The sequence below is a fragment of the Prunus dulcis genome, chromosome 8 (assembly GCF_902201215.1).
Source record: "Prunus dulcis chromosome 8, ALMONDv2, whole genome shotgun sequence".
Lineage (NCBI taxonomy): Eukaryota > Viridiplantae > Streptophyta > Magnoliopsida > Rosales > Rosaceae > Prunus > Prunus dulcis.
In genome coordinates, this window is record NC_047657.1 from 18,073,753 (window position 1) to 18,096,337 (window position 22,585).

General features: G+C 35.8%; 4 protein-coding genes across 7 annotated transcripts; 1 reads left to right on the forward strand and 3 right to left on the reverse strand.

The window, feature by feature from the left end:
* Nucleotides 1-7,548: 7,548 nt before the first annotated feature.
* Nucleotides 7,549-8,653, reverse strand: LOC117637538 (ethylene-response factor C3). Its single transcript, XM_034372449.1, has one exon. It carries the CDS (start codon nt 8,600-8,602, stop codon nt 7,844-7,846), a length of 759 nt encoding a protein of 252 aa, XP_034228340.1. The 5' UTR covers nt 8,603-8,653; the 3' UTR covers nt 7,549-7,843.
* A 6,578-nt stretch (nt 8,654-15,231) lies between these two features.
* LOC117637967 (ethylene-responsive transcription factor ERF098-like) lies at nt 15,232-15,944 on the forward strand. The gene has a single exon (XM_034373036.1). The coding sequence runs from the start codon at nt 15,318-15,320 to the stop codon at nt 15,885-15,887; it is 570 nt and encodes a 189-aa protein (XP_034228927.1). The 5' UTR covers nt 15,232-15,317; the 3' UTR covers nt 15,888-15,944.
* Nucleotides 15,945-16,627: 683 nt separating this feature from the next.
* LOC117638654 (ethylene-responsive transcription factor ERF096-like) lies at nt 16,628-17,074 on the reverse strand. The gene has a single exon (XM_034373751.1). The coding sequence runs from the start codon at nt 17,072-17,074 to the stop codon at nt 16,628-16,630; it is 447 nt and encodes a 148-aa protein (XP_034229642.1).
* Nucleotides 17,075-19,726: 2,652 nt separating this feature from the next.
* Nucleotides 19,727-22,582, reverse strand: LOC117612220 (dehydrodolichyl diphosphate synthase 6-like). 4 transcript variants are annotated; one of them, XM_034340983.1, is made up of 2 exons: nt 22,473-22,582; nt 19,727-20,928 (listed from the first exon to the last, which is right to left on the reverse strand). In XM_034340983.1, the coding sequence occupies exon 2, from the start codon at nt 20,880-20,882 to the stop codon at nt 20,010-20,012; it is 873 nt and encodes a 290-aa protein (XP_034196874.1). In that variant the 5' UTR covers nt 20,883-20,928; nt 22,473-22,582; the 3' UTR covers nt 19,727-20,009. The 4 variants fall into 4 exon arrangements, with proteins under 4 accessions (XP_034196874.1, XP_034196877.1, XP_034196876.1 ...); XM_034340986.1 differs by lacking the exon at nt 22,473-22,582 and adding an exon at nt 22,306-22,386; XM_034340985.1 differs by lacking the exon at nt 22,473-22,582 and adding an exon at nt 21,609-22,038.
* Nucleotides 22,583-22,585: the final 3 nt, after the last annotated feature.

The window sequence follows — 22,585 nt, forward strand, 5'->3', positions numbered from 1 at the left end:
CAGGTTTTGTTGTATTATAAATATGACCTCCTACAAGGAGAAGAATACACAGAAAATTCCCACAAACAAATATTCTCTCATAGTTTTCATATTTTAGCATGGTATCAGAGCCTGGTTCGATCTAGGGACCTGTGCTTGTGTTCTTCTTGAAATTTAAGTGCTCTTCTCCCCCTTGAGAGGGGGGAGGGGGAGTGAAAGGGATATGTTTATTGACCTATCCCAATTACCTTGACATATTACCTTGACATATTTCCATGAAGATGTTGCTTATTTCTTGACTCCGACGACCCCTTCTCTTCAAGGGGAGAGGAGGATTGAAGAGAAGTTGTGTCTGAGTGAATTAGCTAAAGTTTATATGGAAGAATTTATTGTTGCCATTGTCTCTACTGCCGTGCTCATGGGGTTTTGGTGTTCTGCCTTACCTATTGCCGTGCTCACAGAGTTTCTGTGTTTTGCCTTACCTATTGCCGTACTCACAGGGTTTCTGTGTTCTGCCTTATCTACAGCCGTGCTCACAAGTGTTATGGGGATTGATGATTTTTTCAACCCTCATGGAGGTAGCACCACCGACTCATTCTCTCATTCTCCACCAACCATCGTTGAGTTGAGTGCCCAGATGGCTCCGCTCCTACAGATGCAGACTTTGACCCCGAACCCGATCCAAAATCAAGATCCTCTTTTGACGACCCCAACCTCGACCGCGACTCCGAAGACGACCCCGACCCCGACTCCGAAGACGACCCCGACCCCACTCCGATGATGACCCCAACCCCGAATTTGTCTCTGATTCAGACCCTGATCCCGATTTCGACTCCAACTCCGGCCTCAACTCAGGCTCAGATTCCGATCCCAATTCCTACTCAACCTGTATCCTATGCATCTTCCGCTGCACAAATTATGACTTCTCAACTAACACACCGCCACATGGACCAGATTGCGCATTTTGTGAAATCCGAGGATCAATTGGCGGATATTTTGACAAAGGCGATTTCCAGTAAAGCATTCCACAATTCACTAGATCAGTTGGGCATTGGCGACATCTATGCACCAACGTGAGGGGGAGTGTTGGCGTGACTTGTGCTACCTCCATGAGGGTTGAAAAAATCATCAACCCCCATAACACTAAATAAAATAATCTATATTACAATAGGACAAAATATAATTGCTAAGTAACCAAAATTCTAATGAAATAAGTACTCGCCTCGCCAACATATATGACTGTATTTTCAGTCATTTTCGTATGCTAAGCTTCTGTGTGCGAATCCACGTAGCTGCGGCAAATATGTTTCACTCTTAAAGAGGGAAAAGTCGAAATCATGCATATGACCAAACGCGTTTGACTTATAAAGTGTGTGTTTAGGAAGAAAAAAAAAACACATAATGAATTCATAAAACGCGTTTGAGTTTATGCGAGCACGAATGTAACTTGCTTGGTGTTGTAGAATAACCTGCATGAAAAAACGAGTAATTACGCAACCAAAAATTAATTCACTAATCGGAAAAATATAAAAGTGATTAAAAAAAAAAACAGAAGAAACCAGTCATCCTTAAAACTCCACTAATCCCGCAGCCAAAAATTAATTATGCTTTCACATGCACTACATATGTATGTGTGGAGCATTACATTATATTATATTCTCGTAGAGCTTAGAGGGCAAGGCAATAATACAGGACGTTAGTGACAGAATTAATAAACAAAGATGAGATGAGGCTGTAATCATCTTTTGTTTACAATTAAAATATCAGAATATGAGGCTGATCTAAACTCTAAAGTCAAAGCAAATATTAAATTTTCCTTAATTTTATATGTTGCTTTGATGTCACCCAAAAATAATTTTTGATTTATGGTATAGACGCTCGTAATATATCTGTGGATGAAACTTAAAATCAAATTCTATCCAAACTAGCAAAGAAGCGGTGATGCTATGTTTTGGAGACCCTATGCAAACATCTTAAATGAGACATTCTACTCTATATGTATATTTATGTGAATTTTTTTTTTCGGTAAGTTAAAAAAATATTATATGAACTAAAATTCATAATTGTAACATAAAAGAAACAATCAAAGTGTAATTTACACAATAACTTTATAAAATGCATCAAAACATCATTTAAATATCAGTCGTCTTGCATTTTTCGATTCAAAAGTATCAATTAACTTTACGTAATTAAGTTTTTCTACCATGTATTTTTCAATTTCCTAATTGATTCAACTAGGTTAATTGATTTACGCTATAAGTTTAAAACATAATTGGGTCTTTATTGAGTTTCCTCGTTTTAATTTTGAATTTCCATTGAGTAATTGGGCAATTTTATTTTTATTTTTATTTTTTAAAATGAGTGGGCCTTTATTGAATTTCCTCTTTTTAATTTTGAATTGAATGATTAGATCAGTTTTTTTTTAATATTTACAATAATTGGTTTGGGCCTAACATAATATTTATATAATATAATTTTTTTAAAAATAATATAGGTATATATATATATAGGGTATTATATACAAATTCGGGGCCGCAAATTTAGGAGCTTTAGGCAGCCGCCTTGCATGCTTGTGTCTAGGGCCTCCTCATGAAACATTCTGATGGAGAAAATCTCCTTTGTTTTGCTAACACAAATGATCTCGTAACTACTGATTACGTAATCAACATGTGATGAATCAGACGTGAAAGAGTTAACAAAGATTCTTTTTTTGGTCCCTTTCATGAGATGTAAAAATCTAACGATTAGCCCAAGCACGTCTTTCAACTGATCTTCTTTGGGCTTAATTTAGAAAAACAAAACAAGAACAGAAAAAAGAAAATACTATAATTATACATCCCGGCCGAAAGGATCTATTCATTATTCAAAGTTTTCAAGGTGCAAGGTGATGGCAGCATTTAGAGAATGAGAATACTCTTTTGCTTCTACTTTTTCTTTTGATGAAACCAATAATTATATGATCGAGTCGCAGCGTCTCGAAATGAAAATTGAAAAGTATAAGTTACTTGACCATATAATAATATTGTTAACTTTATCTTTTCATAATTTCTTTGGCCGTTAAACAAGACATTAATCTATCTAAAAAGATAAATTAGCGATTGCAAATTGTTCATCAAGATGGTCTCAAAGACAACTCGAAAGGACAGCCTAGTCGTATAATCAGAGGCCAAAGTTCCTTTCCACATTGCAATCAGCAGCATCTATACCTATTTTAAACCTCGTTTGTAAGTTGTGAGACCATCATTATATTCCTAACTTTGAAAAACTAACCTTAGTTGGTTGGTATAATTTTGGTGTGACCTATTAATGGAGTATAAAATTGTAGACGTACGTGTTAGGGTTGTCGGCCAGGACAGTTAGGACATGTTTGGTTTTGGAATGTTTGACAAAAAAGTTTAGAAGCGCTTCCTGAAGAAGCACTTGAATTTTTTTATGAAAATTCAAAGATTTTTATAATAAAAGCACTTATGAATAGAAGTACTTCCTAGAGAAACAGTCCCAAACGAGCCTTAGCCCCCTTTACACTTAAGTTCAAATATCATTTTTCCGTAAATTAGATTAATTTAGACTCTCGTTAGTATTTAAACAAGAATATAAATTGTTAAATTGGTAAAATACATAAAAAATAAAATAAAAAGGAAGATTAATCATTACTTTCATGTGATTATTGTTGTGAGTGCTACCCTTTGATTTCTTATGACTTTTACCTTCCCCACTAAGATGTTTGCATCCATGTGCTGTGCTTATTAAACAATTCTGGTATATGTCTATGGAAGTCATTCTTGAGGGCTATGGTTTAAAGTAGAGCCTTCCAGCTTCAGCTACATCTTTCTTATCATTCATTCTTCAACTTCGACTTGACTCAAAAACCCTACACACAGTGAAAAAGTTTCCCACTTTCACCTTTAAAAATTCCATGTGTTGATATTGGAGGTGGGACTTTTTTGGAAGTTTAATTCCAGAGGTTTTAGTGGGAAACATAATGAAAAAAGTAAGCCCAACATATTGTCACACCAAACGATATTGCAATGCAAATAGCATCCGTCCATGCCTGTTTCCTCCATTGAGATTTTACAGGCACTTGAAATTTCTTGTGGTTCCTGGAAAGTACCGGAGTAATGGTACAATGGATTGTGCTTGGTTTATGTATATTCAAACTGGGTTGGCTAGCTAATGCATTATATTCTGCTACTTTCAGAAAACACAATTATATATGCTCCAAAAGCTGTAAAATGTCACCTGTAAACCCCACTAATTGTTGTCTATTCAACTATCTAAATCATTAGATACGTGCAATTCAATTTGATAACCTCTATTTGAGGAGTTCAAAGATCTAGCTGCGCGGCATAATGAAAAAAAGAGTTACGACATACTTTGGTAAAATAAGAAACATAAATATAATGTTGTCTCTGAAGAATTTCACTCCACAGATTTAGTGGGGGTAGTTGAAATTTCATGTGGTCTCTGTAGCTAAAGGAACCATCCTAATACTGTACAATTAGATATTTTTGTCTCGAGAGAAAAGGCCTAATTTTTCTCAATGTGGCATATAATACCAAGATTGATCGTTGATGCATATGATAAAACAGTTTTGAACTATTAACTAGGGTTGGGCATTCAGACCGATAATCCGGCCATACCGTCCAATCAAAACCGATGATTTGAGTTGGTTTGGTTTTTTTTTTTCAATTTTTTTTTTTGGTCATCGGTTTGAACCCAAACTAAACTGAAATATATGGTTTGGTGTATGGTTTGCAATTTCCAAAATCACGGTTTAACCAAACCAAACCGATGATATTAAAAAAAATTATATTATTATAAGAAATATATATATAACACATGCCTAATTGATTTTTTTTAAAACCCCCAACACACGCATGCATCTTGTCTTCTATCTTCTTTTTTTTAATTCTTTTTTCTTTTTCTTCTCTCTCCATCCCTTCGTCTGTCTTGTCTCCATTAGTCCCTTTCTCTCGATTTTTTTTTTCTCCTTCTTCTTACGTCTGTCTTCACCTCTCTTTTTTTTTCTTTTTTCTTTTTCTTCTTCTCTCTCTCTCTCTCTCTCTCTCTCTCTCTCTCTCTCTAAGAAAGCCAAAAAATTCAAACCGAACTTAACCAACCCACCAAGTTCGATTAACCGAAGTGATCGGCTTTCATCAATTATGGTTTGGTTTCGATTTCCAAAATAGCTAAACCAAGGCCTATAGTTCGGTGTCCGAGTTGAGCCCAAAATCGAACCAACCCAGACTGAGCCCACCACTACTATTAACTGTTGTTGAATGGCACAAGGGGCAAATTAATAGGAAGCACCACCAAACTAACAAACGTATGTGGATTTTTTGTTGCAATTTGTACTTTGGCACGTCGGTGGAAAGGAGTAGACTCGGTAGTAGAAGTAAGCTGCCCCCTCTCTTGAGCTTGGAAGTTCAGATGTTTCTTTGAAAAAAAATTCGGTAACGGGGAGTTAAACTCGGATTATTATTTGTGAATTGTGAATTCTATTGCTTGCTAGAGAAGGAAAAAGCTAATATAAAAAAGTTTTTATGCTCCTAATTTTTAAGTAGATGGTTTGTTTGTTTTTTTTTTTTTAACGAAGAGAGATGGGCTTTTTTTTTTAAAAAAAAAAATTATGAGAAGAGAGATGGGCTTTTTTTTTTCTTTTTTTTTTGGTTACAATAAGAGAGATGGGCTTTAGTTACATGGTTTAGGGGCCAAACTCAAAATCCTATTTCTGCAAGTGAAATTAAGGGTTTAGGTTTGTTTACTCTATTTGTAACAGGGATTTATATAATCAAGTAGGTGACCCACGTGCAGCAGATCCGCCCCTTTTTTGTCCTTTAGCTCTAAAGTGGGTATCCTGTGCAGCGCGCCTTACGCTTTTATTTTGAACTTGGCAAGTCCAAGGGTTGATGAAGCTGACCGTTGAGATCCAACGGATAGATTCGATCCGATTTTTCTTTTCTTTTCTTTTTTTTTCAAATTGAATCCTATGGTTAAAAAAAAAAAATTACACATGTATTTAAATCCCAGTGGTTAAAATGATTAAATAAAATATTATAAACCATATCATCCCAAATTTTATAAATACACATTTATTTGTTAAATAATCCACATAAGAATAATTTTCAAAATGTTGTTATCCAGATTGTCTAGAAACAAAAAATTGCAAATGATTTCTGGTGTTCATGGTTAGTAAAGTAGGGGACTGCATATGAATAAATTCCTTGTGTGTATTATCAGGCTAAATTTAAAATAAAAGAAATAGGCAGGAAGTTTTGGCCATTATATGGTATTATGTTATTTATTTAAAGGTTTCTAATGTATAGTGTTTGAATTCACTGGTGTATGAAAAATAGGTGAATGTCATTTGTATTATTCAATATTTTGTAAAGAAAACGTAAAGAATATATAAGTACATACATAATAATAATAATTAGGCTAAGTGAAGAGTTTGATTCTCTTAATAAAAATAGAGACTTAAACAATAATATTGATAAATAGAGAGATTAGTTAATGTAATTAAGTCCATTTAGCAATAATATTAATAATAATTAATTATTATTATTAGGATATACAAGTGATTTGCCCCATAAACTTGTACCTAACTTTCAATTAACCCCCTATCCTTTTTTTTAGAAAATTAAGGAACCGAACTATTTTATTTTTTTCCCAATGTGCCCCCCGACGTCAAAATCTGGCACTTTCCATCCATTTTACCGTGAAGTTAGAGGTTAATTTTGTCATTTCGCGTCTCCATTGAACCTAAACACATTTACAGTCTTCCTAATTTTGTGAGTATTTGTTATAGCGTTTCCTTGGTTGTTCTTCGGCCATCTGTCACTATTGAGCTCGTTGCCTGTTAGGTGGGCTTTGCACCTGTTTTTCCCCTTTGTTTTCTAGTGTTGTGGGGTCGTGGCCCTCTGTTTGGTTGTGAGGGTTTGGCCCATTATTTGCAAGCCCTTTTTTGGCTAAATATCTTCAGTCGGATACCAAAAGTGGAACTAGTTCAGGTGGAAACGGATATGCTCTCTCAGCTCCCTCAATAAGTTGAAAAAAAAAAAGAAAGAGAGACAGAATAAAATAGTGGGAGTGGTTCATGACATCATTGACATGCCCATCTCTTTCCCAAGGCAAAGCATCAAAACTAGGAAACAAAAGTTGTTCAATGTTGGAGGATAACAATCAAACAACTGAGTTAGGTTCATTTAATATTCTTGACTTACTGTTCTCCTGCTGTCACAAACCGAACGAATTCTTGACAATGGAGGCATAAACAAATTCATATACAACCTATAGTGGATAAACAATACGTCAATCTTGTGTCACATACATACAAATTAATTATGCTTAATTGGTGATAATTACAAATGAAAATCAAGATTAAGCTGCCAGCTTTGACTCTAATTACATTGGTAAAGTTAAGTTTCAGATTCTAGGGGCCAGTAGATATGCAGATCATTCATGTCTTTGCTTCCTCATCCATTAATATATAGAGGCCACTAGATGTTTTATAATATATAGGTTTCCATGTAATCTTTTAGACTTCAATAATTGAGAAAGAAGAAGATATTTGATCCAAAGGTGTACATTCCATCTTTTTCAACTTTACAAAGAGGATGAAATTATAATTAATAGAATTTACAAGGCCCTAGATCTAAGCCTGCACCAAGACAGCTTCAAAGATTAACAACAATCTTTGATCCAAGGTCAAGGTAAGAGGAAAAAAGAAGGCGGTCAAACTAAAAAAAGGAAAGAACTCAGTAATTAATTAAACTAAATTCAAAAGATTAAAAAAAGAAGAAAGCACGAGACTACTGCTTGTACTAAAAAAATACAAGGTATCCGAATGAAAAGTGAAATATTACTAATAGCTTTGTTCCAAAAGTTCCTCCAAATACTCGACACCCAAATCCTCAAAAACCATCACATTATTTTGTGGCGAAACCTCCTTTACTCTTTGCTCTGTACATTGTTGGCTGATAATGGCTTTGCTCTTTTTAGACATTGACTTTCTTCTCATGGAGTGCTTCCTCTTGAGGGCAACCACAGGGGAGCACCCCTCATCATGCTTATATTTGATGTCTTGAAGAGACTCTTGCACAACTTGTGCTGGAAAATTAAGCACAGCCAAAGAGCCCCTCAGGGCAAATGCAGCTTGGTCATAAGCCAAAGCAGCTGCCTCAGCACTATCAAATGTGCCAAGCCAAACCCTAATCCCATGCCTTGTCGAGTCTCTAATTTCTGCTGCATATTTTCCCCAAGGCCTCCTCCTCACCCCTCTGTAGGACTTTTCCGTTGTGGGTTTCTCTTCAAAAGCTTGATGATGGGCAATATTGGAAGTGACCTCCTCTTCTTTTACAACTTTATTGAAGCAATTGGCCTGGTCATCATGAGATAAAAATGTCTCTTTTGCCCCTTTGGCCACAGCATCATAGAGCAGCATCTCCTCAGAGTCATTCATGTCAAATGGTAAAAAACTCATCATCTCATTGGGGTTGTTGAAAGGAAGCAAGAGTGCTTCCTCATCTTCCCATGAGAAGGAGTCCAGTGAGCCAAAAGAAGACTCTGGTGAGAAATCTGAGGCACTAGAAAATTGGAAGAAATTAGCAGATTCCATCTCCATGTGGGTTGGGTTTTGGTATTTCGGGGTTTGGTATTTTCTTGGTACCAAAAAAGTGGCCGTGCCCTTTATATACTAGAAGAAAAAAAGGAGGGCGTTTGAACTTTGAACAAAAAGCCAAAAAGAATTACAAAGGGCAGATCTTAGAATAACATAAAAAGGATTAAAAAATAGCAGCTGAAAGCTACGATTTGTGGTGAGGGAGGATGTTTTTAGAATTGCAGTACCAAAATCTAGTGCAGGTTAATTGTTCTTTCTATATTGAAAGGACCCGTATATTTACGCACGTGGGTCAAATAAGGCACGGCGGCGGGATTTGACCAAAATTACATATTACATAATTACTTTAATATAAGATTGTGTTGCCGTGGCATCATGGCAATCTACTTTGATTCGCAATTGGGGTCGGTTGGCATAACGAATTGAATAAACAGTTCGTAGGAATCTTTTGTTGTGAGCTAGTGCACTGTGCACCTGTGTAGCTGTTGGCTGACAGCCTATCAGCAAACTTAACAACGAGGCGTTAGTTGGATTGACCCAAATTTTTAACTTACTTCTAATTAGTCCTAAATTTAAGCGCTCGTAGTATTCGTTTGCGTGAGTTCTCTCCCCTTTCTTTCCCCGATCACATATTTAAAAAAAAAAATGAATAATTTGAAAGATAAAGTAAATAACTACTAGATTGTAGTTTGTGCAAGTGGGAATCAAAATATGATATAGAAGATCCTTGACATCATTATTAACTGTATAAAAAACCTTAAAGATGAAACATTGATGTATTTTTCAATTGTCTGTTTTTGTCTTTTTCTCTACACTAGTGTGTTTAATTAGATTTTATGTATATATGTATATTATAATATCGTCGACATCACCGTTTACTATATAAAAAATCTTGAAGAAGAAATATTATTGTATTTTTCCTAAAACTGTTTTGTTTTTACTTAACACTTGTTTTTATAACTCTTTATCTTTCTCTAAATAACTTCATTATTTATGGTGATTTTTATTTTTATTTTTATACAAGTGATATTCTACATTCTTTCCATCACTCTTCTCTGCACCATTTGTTATCCCTCAATCCATGTATATATTTCTCCTCCGCTTTTAATCAAAATGGATAAATAAAAACTAAAAATCAAAATCGAATTCGATACTAAACGAGCCATGACTTACCAATAAATAGCTTCAAATCCATCACTTTTGCTTTATGAAATTAAATTCGGAGTTAGCCATAAGAAAAATGAAGTTAGCACCCTCCAAAATCCTTGGCTTGCCAACATGACTTGGATTAATCTAAAAAGGTAATTTGTTCTTAATTAATTATATCATTAAACAGAAATATCTGAACTGGAAGAAAAAGTAAATCCTCTTACACATGAGATGTCATTTTCAACACCGTGGGTAATTAAAATTTGAGACCGATACTTAGCCTAAAATTAACCCAAAAGTTTAATTTTTAATTTTTTAATTTCTCAATGGCCTCTATTCAATAGCGGACTCAAGAATTTTTCTAGGGATTGGCTTTTTTTTTGGGGAGATCTTTTATAACCAGGACTTTTTGGGCTAATATTATATGGTAGGATTATATATTTTTTATATAAAATATGGTAGGATTTCTATGGGTAGAAGAAAATAAAATCTGATTTGTGTGGCTAGAATAGGCTGAATTCTAAAAGATAAGTGGACTAATATTTGATTGTAGTGGATACTGTTGTACAATAAAGACTAAAGTACAAAACTAGCACTGGGCTAAAACCCAGTTGAGCCCCTTCGTAGGTCCGCCCTTACCTCTGTTTTTGTTCTATGTGCACTGCTCTTCTCCACAATGCCCAAATATATATATATATATAGCAGATGAGGTAGACAGTCACATCAATTAAAATTAATTTAATATTTTCTATATTTTTATGATTTATTAACACTTTTTAATTGATGTGAATGTACATCTCATCTGCCACATAAAATGATATGAAAATGTGATATACAAATACGGTAAGAGTAAAAAATGTAGAAGTTCCTAGGATTATTGCATTAGTCACGCATGGAGGTTGGCTCAGCATATCTGGACTTGGTCAATTGAATTTTGACTAAAGTTGCTTATAAATATATGTTTGCCATTTTCCCAAGCAATGATTTGTTGGGATATGCATGGACATTTTTTTTAGATTGCTTTTCTATTTGTTTAATAATTTGAACTACAACCACTCCTTTTAGCCCTTTGCACCACAAAAGGTGGTTAAATCTAACTTCTGTTTTAGCTTCCCTTTGCTAGAGAGTAGTGCCGGTCCTTGAAATATAATACAAAAAAAGAGTTTGAATGTTCGTGAAACATCTATTTCTTTCTTTTTATAGAAATGGAATTCATTCATAAAATCAAAGTAGCGTACATAAAACGATACGAAATAGTGGCCTCTTAAAACCTTCTTGAAGGATAAATATTAGGGTAGAAAATAGTACCAAACATGTCATTAACTAACAAGAGAGTCTGAAACAGTCACGCATGACCAATGCTAGAACAAGATAAAATAAAACAAAACAGCAAATTGAGAAATAGACCTTCAACGCAAAGGCCTCTATAATTGTCAATAGAATCCGGTTCAATAGAAAAAAAGATTGACTTGCAGATTAGTGGTTTTAGGTTCGAACTCGAATAACACCTTGAAATAGTGTCTGTGAGAAACTATCTCTTCTTATTTGTAATTTAGACTATCACTTATATTTAAAATATATATATAATTATCTATTTATCAAAACCTATGTTATTCCTCATTAAAATAAAAATAAACCAATGTTATTGTGAATGAAATTGGTGACAACGTTAAACTTCCATTTACTTCTGTCGCATTGGGGTTTGCAATTTTCAATGTTTTTGTTTCATCCTCAACCGACCAGCTTTCTAGTTGTCACGTAATTAAATTATAAATTACATTAGTTAGAAGTTAAACTATACGAGGCCACGGTGACTATATTTCTTTATATTATCATTATCTCAAAAAAAAAAAAAAATTTGGCTAATATTAAATCCTATACATGTTAGGGCCTAGCCAACTTATTCATAAAATAATACCACTTGCTACCCATAAACATACAGAATCAAATGTTATGTGTCACATTCCCATTCGTACTTTTTTCACAGTCGACACATTATTTTCCCTTAATTATATATATATAATTTTAAAAAAATTAATAAAATACAAATTAAAAAGCTTTTGCAATTTCAAATATTTGGTGGTCCAAATCCAATTGTGGTTTGGGCGGTGAGCCAACTTTGCCACTTGTTGTGAGTGCACTTCAATTTGTTTGTTTTTTTTTTCTGGGGCAGATGGGGGCCATCGGCCATGGAATGTCATGAGAAGTTCTGGGCTGGGTGCATGAACCAAGATCAAATTCACATCATCCAAAATGCAAGCGACATGATGTGCAACGTTTTTTTGGGGTAAAAAACGTGATAAGCTTATCTTTTATGAATGTTCTTTTTTAATCGTTGAAAAAGAGATATTTGATCAATAATGATAGGCTATACAGGTTAATTAGGAAAGGATTAAGCAAAGCATACACTTCCATTTTTACCTGGGTGTACGAAATGAATCATGATTAGCCCTCGTGTCGTGTGAGTTTAATAATAAGCGAGCAAGTGCATGTACTAGTACACATCTTTATCGTCCAATTAATTATTGCTTTAATAATGGTAGCTAGCTCAGTCTTTATCCTCAAACCCTTAAGAGTAGATATTAAGTAACATAGTCATCAGAAAGATTTCACCCACGTAAAATGAAAGAAATGTTCGCGTGTGATTATAACATCGTGTCATAACATAAGTGATTAGTGTAATATACGCGTATTATAATATAAGTAAATTAATAATACTACGTGATTGCAATGTTAGAGACCTAAGATTGTACATGCTTATGCAGTCTTGGTGTCTCCATTGATTTAGACTCTTTGTTTTGTCCTGTGGTATTTGCGTATACTCTACATAACTCTTTTTCTGGCTTAACAAAGCAAGAGAAGTGAGAAGATAGAAAACATGAAAGCTTACACACACGAAGATTTGTACAGTTGCAGTTGCAGATGAGAAGTGAATCTGCTTAAAGTCAAATGTCTACGCAAAAATGCAAGAAGCACTTGAAAAAAAGTCAAGAGTGGAAAAAGCTAAACCATGATGTAAGAACGTCGCAAAAAGTTATTAATATTTGTTCCCTGCACCTAAGTATATTCTATGCACCATACACTTCATGGGTCTTGGCCTGAAAAGGAACCCAACTGGGTTAAATGCATTGCATACTCCCACAGTATCACAGTCTCATTGTCTCATTGTCACTCATCTGAGCTATCACATTATATTAGCTTTTAATTTAAGCACGTGCGTTTTACCAGTGATTTTGTTAATTCAGCTTTTTTCTCAAGTTGCAAGCTTCAGTACTTTCCAAGAACCTCTCTTTGTCTCTTTCTTTAAATCTTACTTCAGTTTTCTAATATGGTTTTGACAGACTTCCATGTAGTCTAGTCTAGACTAGCTTCTTTTCTTCGGCCGGTGAGAAAATTTTCAGTGGCATATTTAATTAGGTGTCATTAAGAGATTAATTAAGGTAAGGTTTGCTAATTTGTGCTATAATTATAGCTGTTTCCTGGAAGCTCACTTGAGAGAAAGAGGGCCTACTTCTGTGCATGCAGATTGCCCCAAAAGCAACATTTGATTGCAACTTGCATTATAATTATGAGTTGAATGGGTGTATTCAACAAGAGGAATTCTGCAAATTTGATGACCAGCCAAAGAGGAATTCTCTAGATGGGTGACATTGATTTGAATCACTTATATATATTCAATTCAATTATTTTTTGCAGCATTATGGGGTTAGTTGGTATTCCTTCATCCTTTTGTATGTAAAAGATATAAATTATAATGCACATGTTGACCTAATATTTCTCTTTGTTTTCTGAGCCTGAAAAACTTGAACCGTGTCAATACTGGATTGCCGGACATGGTTTGCACTAACCACTGGTTTTATCACCTAATTGCGTTGAATTGGAACTTGGAATATTGGCTCACCTTATGTACAACTATGAATTACAAAAGGGGCGCAAAAAAACGTCTAGGCAAACACTAAGGAAACACATAAAAAGTATGTGATTTCACTTTCTAATGGAACACTACGAACCCATTCCAAAAATCAATCAATTCAAGAAGGAGAAAAGCAACCGAAAATGAAATGATTCGGGGTTCTATGTGGTTGTCTTGCACGACTCTGCTTGGGGCCAGCCTTTAAAGGCCGTGCTTTTGGTTATACAGACTTAAGTCACATCAATTTGCACCCAACCACTTAGATTGAGGTGGGATGACCCTCTTAAGTGAGGAGGTTGGGTGATAAGAGTGGACTTAAGACAATTTTTTAAGATGAAAATTTCTAATTTGGAGTGCGATGCAACTTGCTTGACAATCACATAAATGATTATAAATTGATTGAAATACTTTGAATCGTGTTTAGTTTAAATAAACAAAACCTTATTTTTCAAAGCTAAGAGAACAAGGCATCTTAGAGAGTATTATCAGATAAATATATGCAGGAATGAATCAAAATCCGAAAAAGAAAATAATAACTTGGATTTAAGAAGAAAAAAATCATGAACTTCTAACAACGTTGTTGACAGTTGGGCTAGTAGTGCCTATTCAATTGGGCTTGCCAATGTTGCAATTACTTGTGGGCTTTTTTAGATGCAATTGGACATCTCATTTATTGGAAACCCATCTGCATCCGCATGACAAAGCAATACGTTGTCCGACCAAAACAAAAACAGCAATACGTCGTCGCATTGTCATCCCTCGTCATCACCAACGAAAATACGCACGTCGTCCATTGATGCGTTTTGTCTCTTATCAATGAAAGGAACGACATGTCGTTTTCTTCTCTTTTTCTAAAAAGGTGGGTTTAGAGACCAGACCAAGAAGGGGATATTGGAACGCACACCAACCACCAGTACCAGACTATTACTCACTCTCTCTGTGGCCAGCCAGCCAGCCAGCCAGCAAAACCCTTCCACAATAATTCCTCCCGGATATCAAATATGCATGCACCTCCATAATTTTTCTTTGCCAAATTGTCGTGGTGGTAATCAGGGGCGGCTCGAAGGCTGTACAAGTGCTGCCACGGTACAGGACTCTTCATTTTCAAGCATTTTTTTTTTTTTTTTACGTGTATATTACAGATATTAATATTATAGGTATTATATATACTTGAGCGAGGAAAGTAACACAAGTGTGTATTTGATTGAGTTGGAATTCATCTCCGTGATTTTAGTAGGCAAGTTGGGTTCAAGTCTATATTGTGTCATTCAGTAGTTGCGAAATAAAATTATTTTATGGTGTGAAGTAATGAAAATTTTATATATAAATATTTTCATATTAGATTGAGGGCTCCCGTTTAAATTTCGCACATGGCCTCAAAATCTTAGAATCGGCCCTAATAAAGAATTTATAGATTAAGTAATTAATAACAGTTATTTATCCACCTAACGTCATGTGTCAAATACTAATAATAAGCAGACATCTGTGCATATACAGAAATATAATGCTCTAAGGCCTTTTTAATGGCCAAAGGGAGGTTTGCCTTTTCTTCTTGGTCAGAAGCTTCCTAGGCTCCTAGGCCAAAAAACATATTCCAACCCATCAACCCTCAGATTGGACCAGCTTAATTTATTAGTCCCCACCAGAGACCACACCATGCACTATATATCTTGCATGTCACAAGCACAACCCATATTTTTTCCACCAAATTTGAATCAAGACTTCTTGTTTTTGCTTAACATGGAAGGGAAGGGAGTGGAGAACCAGCAGAAGGAGCAGAGAGTGGAGAACCAGCAGAAGGAGCAGACTAAGGTAAGAGATCAAACCCGGTATCGAGGGATTCGGAGGCGACCGTGGGGCAAGTTTGCTGCTGAAATACGTGACCCTTCAAGAAATGGGGCACGCCTATGGCTAGGCACATTTGAGACAGCTGAAGAGGCAGCTAGGGCTTATGATCGAGCTGCTTTCGGCTTCCGGGGTCATTTGGCCATCCTCAACTTCCCCAATGACTACCAGTATCATAACCCATCAAGCTCTTTGATCAGCACTTCATCCTCTTCATCATCATCTCCATTTTCTGCTGCTGATATTGGAAAGAGTACTAATTTTGGCAGAGGCCAAGAAGAAGATGAAGTTATAGAGTTTGAGTACCTGGACAACATGGTTTTGGAGGAGCTTCTTGACACAAAAGAGGATCATCATAGACAGGGGAAACCAACCCATTAGAGAAATTGACTGGTTTTGCTTGAACTTAAGGCAAAGTTGAAGTTGGTTTAGCTCTGTTTCTTTGGGAAATTCTTTGTAGCCAATTGTTACTCTGACTTATTTATCTCCACCAATCTTTTTTATCTCAGTAAAAACAAAACTTGTGAAGGTAAAAGAAGCAGGGAAATTTACCTGATAATGATATTATTATGTGGAAACAAATCCGTACATTGGTGAGACCCAGAAAAAAAAAAAGTGAAGATGCTGGCTGTTCTTGACTTTTGGTTATGCTAGCTGCTATGACCAATTTTTTTGCAGAAGATAACGCAGTCAACTTACTCAACAAGGCATCTATGGATCCAAGGAAACACAGTTTCTTACATTTACAGTTGCTCAAGTCATAGATTTAATTTTCTATTAGTCTTAAAATATGATATAATGACAGTGACTAAGAATATAATAATTGGGTTCAGAACAAAATAAGATTATAATACTTGGGTTAATACTAAAACAGAAAGGTCACTAGATTGACAACGCATGAGCTTGACAACTTTCATGGTATTTCCACATGGGATCAGTGCTTTAATATTTAACCAAAAATTCTATTCATATGACTCGAATCCTACACCGCCGAAACAGAGAGAACATAAAAAAAAAATTTGAAGCTTCGATTTGCAGAAACAGAATTCTAAAGTTGATGTTCTGTTTTTCACTAATTAAGCAAAGATTTGAGTTGTGTGATTTGTATTACACCAAGTTCTTCACTCACTCGTGCTTTTGTTGTCAAAATCAAGAAGGTCCTCTAACACACTATCATCTAAATACTCAAACTCAAAGATTTCTCTTCCTGTTTCTGTCCTGGTGGTCACATTATTATGCAATGTAGAAGAAGATGAAGACGAAGAAGATGAAGAACAAGAAGAAGAACAAGAAGCAGCAGAAGTAGAATGTTCAGCTTCAGGCAAACCATATTCACTTGGAAAATTGAGAATTGCAAGAGGACCCCTCATGGAAAAAGCAGCTCTGTCATAAGCCCTTGCAGCCTCTTTTGCAGTGTTGAAAGTGCCAAGCCACAGCCGAGCTCCCTGCCGTGTCGAATCGCGTATTTCAGCTGCAAACTTCCCCCACGGCCTTATTCTCACGCCTCTGTACTTCACATCCCTCTGTCCCTCTTCTCTGGCTTTGCCTCTGCTTCGACCTCTTTCCATATGGCCTACCGAGTTAAACTATTGTAGCCTCACTCTGGGAATTTATATTGGGTTGGAAATGTGCCTAATTGGGTAGAAACAGAAGTTGACAAATCAGACTCAGATGCCCATTTGATAAAGATTGTTTATTTATTGGATACAAAGTATTATGACTGTATTGGAGATCAAGGTGATGGCTTTCAAGGAGAGGGTCAATTTTGTGTGTATCTGACATGACTTTTTCCTGTTATTCTTTCCAATTTCAAAACCTCATGAGAGTAGTGGCATCATTTGGATTTAACAAAGGTGGGTTTGGTTAATTAAGTTGTATTATTAAAAGGAAATAAAAATTAAAATATAACCTGGCAGATGCTGCAGCAGATCACAGTTTTTGTTGGCCAACGCATGAATGATTCCTCTGTTTTGGGGACCATAAGAGAGGTTGCTAACTTGGCATTGAGGTCATCGAATTACGTCTGCGTAATTCATCATCAATCTTGTTTTGCTAATCAACTATAAAACATAGGATTAAGAAATAGATCAATATAAATATATGTTCTAGGAGGAGGTTGAATTGGGACTGGTGAGAAAGATTCTATAAGAACATGTGTTAGATTTGTTCAAAAGTGAGGTCATTTTGCTTGCGTTGCTCATAGAGGTCATGGGATGATGTCTTGTAATTTGGGGAAGTTCCTAGGTTCAATGGGGGTGAGGGTGTGGTTGAGGTCAGCTTGCTTCCCCTTAAGTTTTTGCTCAGCAAGATTATATGCTGCTGTCTTTTCAGAATAAACCATTTGCTTAGAAAGTGGCATCCAAATTAGGCACAATATGCTTCTATTTGATGAATCTTTCTTTCCCATGTTTTCAATTTATGCAAAAATCTGCCTTGTGATTCTTTTGGTTAAACAAATTTGTGTCCATGATTAGGAGAAGGTTATACAGTTTGTGTCAATTGGCTTTCCACAATTTGTGCACTAAAATGCAGATTTTTTTGGTGACAATTTAAGAGATTGCCTTGATGGTTTTGGCTATGTTTTGTTGATGGTGTGGTGATAGCAGCAGGAACAAACAAAACCCTTTCTGGATTATTTTAATCACCATACTGTTTCTTGGTCACGCCAGGTTTAAATAAGAGAGAATGTGTTCCATAGGTCAAGCAATTTTAATTCTCCGTAGGTTCAAGAAAAGGAAGGGGAAGTAACTAAAGCAAAGTCCAAAGCCATGGGGGCCATCAAATAGTTTTTCAATTCGAACTTTTAAGAGTGCTTAATAGTATTCTATTAACAAATTGGTTAGTTTAATTGAGCCAAAAATTAAATAATGGTTTTGTTTATAAGGAGTGGTCCTGCTCTTAAAAAATTACACTCATTCGTAATCAAGGACGTGGTTTTACATAATGTTGGTAATGATGATGTGTGCAAAGCATCAAGAGGAAACATTTGATGAGATCATCATATGAATCATTTATTGTACAATCTGACTACGGCATACAAATGCAAATTTATGTACCTGAGATCTTGTGTTTGATTCGTCATCTGTTTCAATATTGCTTGTATAAAGGATGAAGATCCTACTAGAGAATTCATCAACAAAACAGACACATCTTATTCTTTCCCTTCTCCCTTGTGTTATTTTCCTATGTTTTCCCGGCAACCAAACGGCAGGGAAACGAATGGTTCCTCTGTTTTGGGGATCATAACAGTTGGTAACATGGTATTGAGGTCATCAAATTACGTCTGCCTAATTGGCCATCATAATTATTCTTTTTTTTTTAATTGGCTATATACAACATAAGATTCTATTAGATTTGGTTCAAAAGTGAGGTCATTTGGCTTACGTTGCTCTTACAGATCATAGGATGATGTCTTGCAATTCTGGATTTCCTAAGTTAATTGAGCTGAGAGGGTGAGATCATCTTGCTCACGTTTGAGTTTTTGATCTGCAAGCTTATGCTGCTGTCAGTGGCAAAAGTCCTAAGCAATCTAAGTCCCAACGTGACATAAATAAAATAATCAATATTTTGTCGATAATATCGATTTGTTACTATAATAGTGCTATTCGAAAACTTTGCTATGATCGTTGTGGTATTTAAGAGCATTTTTTTGCCCTATGTTTTCAATTCATGCTTAAAACTGCCTTGGGGTTCTATTTGTTTTCTTCTAAAGAACTTTAAGTTATGTTTAGGAGAAAATTCTTCACTTTATGTCCATTTGCTTTCTACACTTTGTGCTCCAAAATGCAGTTGTAGATTTTTGGTGACAGTTTTAGCTATGTTTTGGTGATGGTGTGGTCATAGCAGCAGGTGCAAACAAAAGCCTTTCTAGGTTATTTTAATCACCTTTCTGCTTGTTCCATGTGGTCATCTTTTTAATTGATTTGATGTCAAGAAAAGGGTGGGGGGTAGTAATTAAAACAAAGTCCAACGCCATGGGGGTTCTTCAAATGGTTTTCAATTCTATCTTCTAGAGTGTTTAATAGTATTCTATTAACAAATGGATTAATTTAATTAAGCCAAAACCATTGATCTTGTTAAAAAGGTTGTCCTGCTCTTAAAAATTACACTTAATCGTAATCAAGGACCTTGTTTTGCATAATGCCGGTAATGATGATGTGTGCAAAGCAGCAAAGGAAACAATTGATGAGATCACTTCATGAGCAAGGCAAGGTTTAACATATATAAATACATATGTATATATTCCAGTACATATGACATCATTGCATACATGAAAAACATCACTAAACCATGACCAGATGATCATAATGCAAGTACTCAGCAAAGCAACCACACAGGGAAGCAAATTATTCTTACAATACATCAGACTAATGTTTACAATGTAAGAACTACAGGCCGAGGCACTGAAAAACGCATCAAGCCTGCATCTAATCTGCATTTGTTACAGAGGATAGAAATTCAGAAACAAGTAGACCATACGTGAAAATACATCAATAAACAAAATTATGACTGTTTCCTTTTTCTGTCCAGATAAAAGTAGCTACGCTGAAAGCTCAAGATCGCCCAAGTGAAATGCCGGAAACCAATCTCTGGCCAGAGCACAGATGGAGAGTACAAATAACAGTGTGCACTCTGCCACAAAAGAAAATTGCTCAACCGGGTCTCGCCAGAAGTACGGATTAGAATATCAGGGTCAGGTGCAACAGTCATGTACATATGCTTTTCAATATCTGTCAATTTTACAATGTTCTCCCTTTCTTCCTTTTCATTCCCTCCAAGTTGAAGTAGACCATACCCAGCTCCACTTGCATTCATTACACTAATTTCATCTGATTTTTCTTCGCACGATTCTTGAACAGCATGCACAATCTCATCAGTGGAAGTGTAGGCAATACATATTGACAGAACTCCTCTGGAGTTGTTGGCAGTGGCCTCCATAGCCCTCTCAGCTGCCAACCTAACAGGTTCACTCAAGAGTTTTAGGTTCCCTATAAAGTGTACCTTAATTCCATACTGGTTCACTATGCTTTCTTCCTTGATTAACCCTTCAATTTTCTCCCGCATCAGGTCCATCAAGGATTTAACTTCTTCAGGGTCCCTTTTGAAATTATCAATACTAAAGGCATATATAGTCACATATCTAACTCCCAACTCATAACAATACTTGAGCATGGACATCAGAGCCAAAAACCCAACCCTATGTCCATCCCCTTCCTTCAACTTCCGCTTTTTAGCATATCTTCGATTTCCATCCATGATGAACGCAATGTGATGAGGTATTGGACGAACAGAAATTACTAGAAAAAGACATCTCCTCAAGAAACTAACTATGCTCCAAAAAATCTGGGTTGCTTTATTGCCATTGCTTTTCTCCATCCTAGAACCATGTACAACTGCCGAGTTCTGCTAAAACCTATTTGACCTGTTAATTAATAAACAAACTTTAGTTCAAACTCCTGAAGTTAAAACATGGAACCACTGAAACATCATGCCTTAAAATGTAGTTCAGCCTATTAACCTATAACCACAATCATATAAAGATTGAGTTCCAGCATAGTATGCTTAACAGCAGGTGTGGCTTTTCTACTTTTAGAATGATCTCCATTGACAGAGTTACATTTCCTTCCGTCGAAACCCAACTTAGCATTGTAAAATTTTGATCCAATACAATAGGAACAACTATGCAAAGGATCAAGACTAAATTTCTTATGGTATCACGCATTAACATCTAAAACCAAATCCCTCAAAATTGAATAATCACTTGTCTGGCAGATATTAGTCATAAACAAAATGCATACAGTGCACACACAGCAGTTCGAAAATTACAACAAAAAAAGAAGGCAAATAGTCAAGAAACCAATGCTTGAATATTAGAAAATCACAATACTTTGGTGCTTTTTAACCGTGGTAAATTAAGATTCAGAAATAATCACACCACAATGCAAACAACACTTGAGCAGAATAAAATAAACCAAGGAATAAAGATAGTGCACAAGAGATTTATGAGGTTTGGCAAAATCCTGCCTACGTGACTACATTACCATGAGAACAATAACAGTACAAGACACACTTGAGTTAAATCAACATAACCCAAACCATAACCTGTGCGGCTCACAGTATTTCCCAAGAGTTCTTTTCTCTCAAACACCCATGTTTCAACTATTACATGCACTCACCAAATGAATCACATTCTACCCATTAATAGGCAGTTGGTTCAACGTGAAAAACAAAGCTTTTACAATTATCTTCAATTTTTCAACCACCATTTCATGCAACATGGCTTCCTCTAAAAGCCAATCCTCTAGTTAGATCTACAAGGACATAGGATGCTGCACCATTTACTACATGGTCCCAATTTTACCAATTTCAATAAACTTGGTCTCATCAAATGAATCACACACTCAATTTTTCAACCACCATTTCATGCAACATGGCTTCCTCTAAAAGCCAATCCTCTGGTTAGATCTACAAGGACATAGGATGCTGCACCATTTACTACACGGTCCCATTTTTACCAATTTCAATAAACTTGGTACTATGTAAATCGAAAAGACATTGACAGTTACCTAAATTTGTACAAGTAGACAATACATTGAACATCTTGTTGTGTTACTTGTGTATTCTATCTCATGCATATAGTCAATTTGGCGTATAGGCTTCTATGACCAAAATGGTAAAACCAATCAGAATAAACGACCGCATTTAATATGCTTAGAGTTGTAACTACTGATTAAAAGCCGCAAACATTAAAAAAGAAAGTAAAGTTCTGAATTTGAGATAAATTGGAAATGACAGAAACCTAATAGCCTCCCTCCATTGAACCCAAGATACAAACTTTTCTGGTTGCCAGGAAGGAAGGTCCCATCCTTTAGACGAAAGTTGATTTATTTTTCCTTTTCCATTTCTCGGAGACCAAACAGAGGCTTGGAAAATCACACAGAGAGAGAGAGAGAGAGAGAGAGTTACCAGTTAACCAAACGCAGAGTGGGATCAAAGTAGCAGCAGGGGAGGGAAGTAGAGTAGACCAGTCCCAGTGTGAGAGCGAGAGAGTTGAAAGACAATTTGGCTCCTTCGGGCCC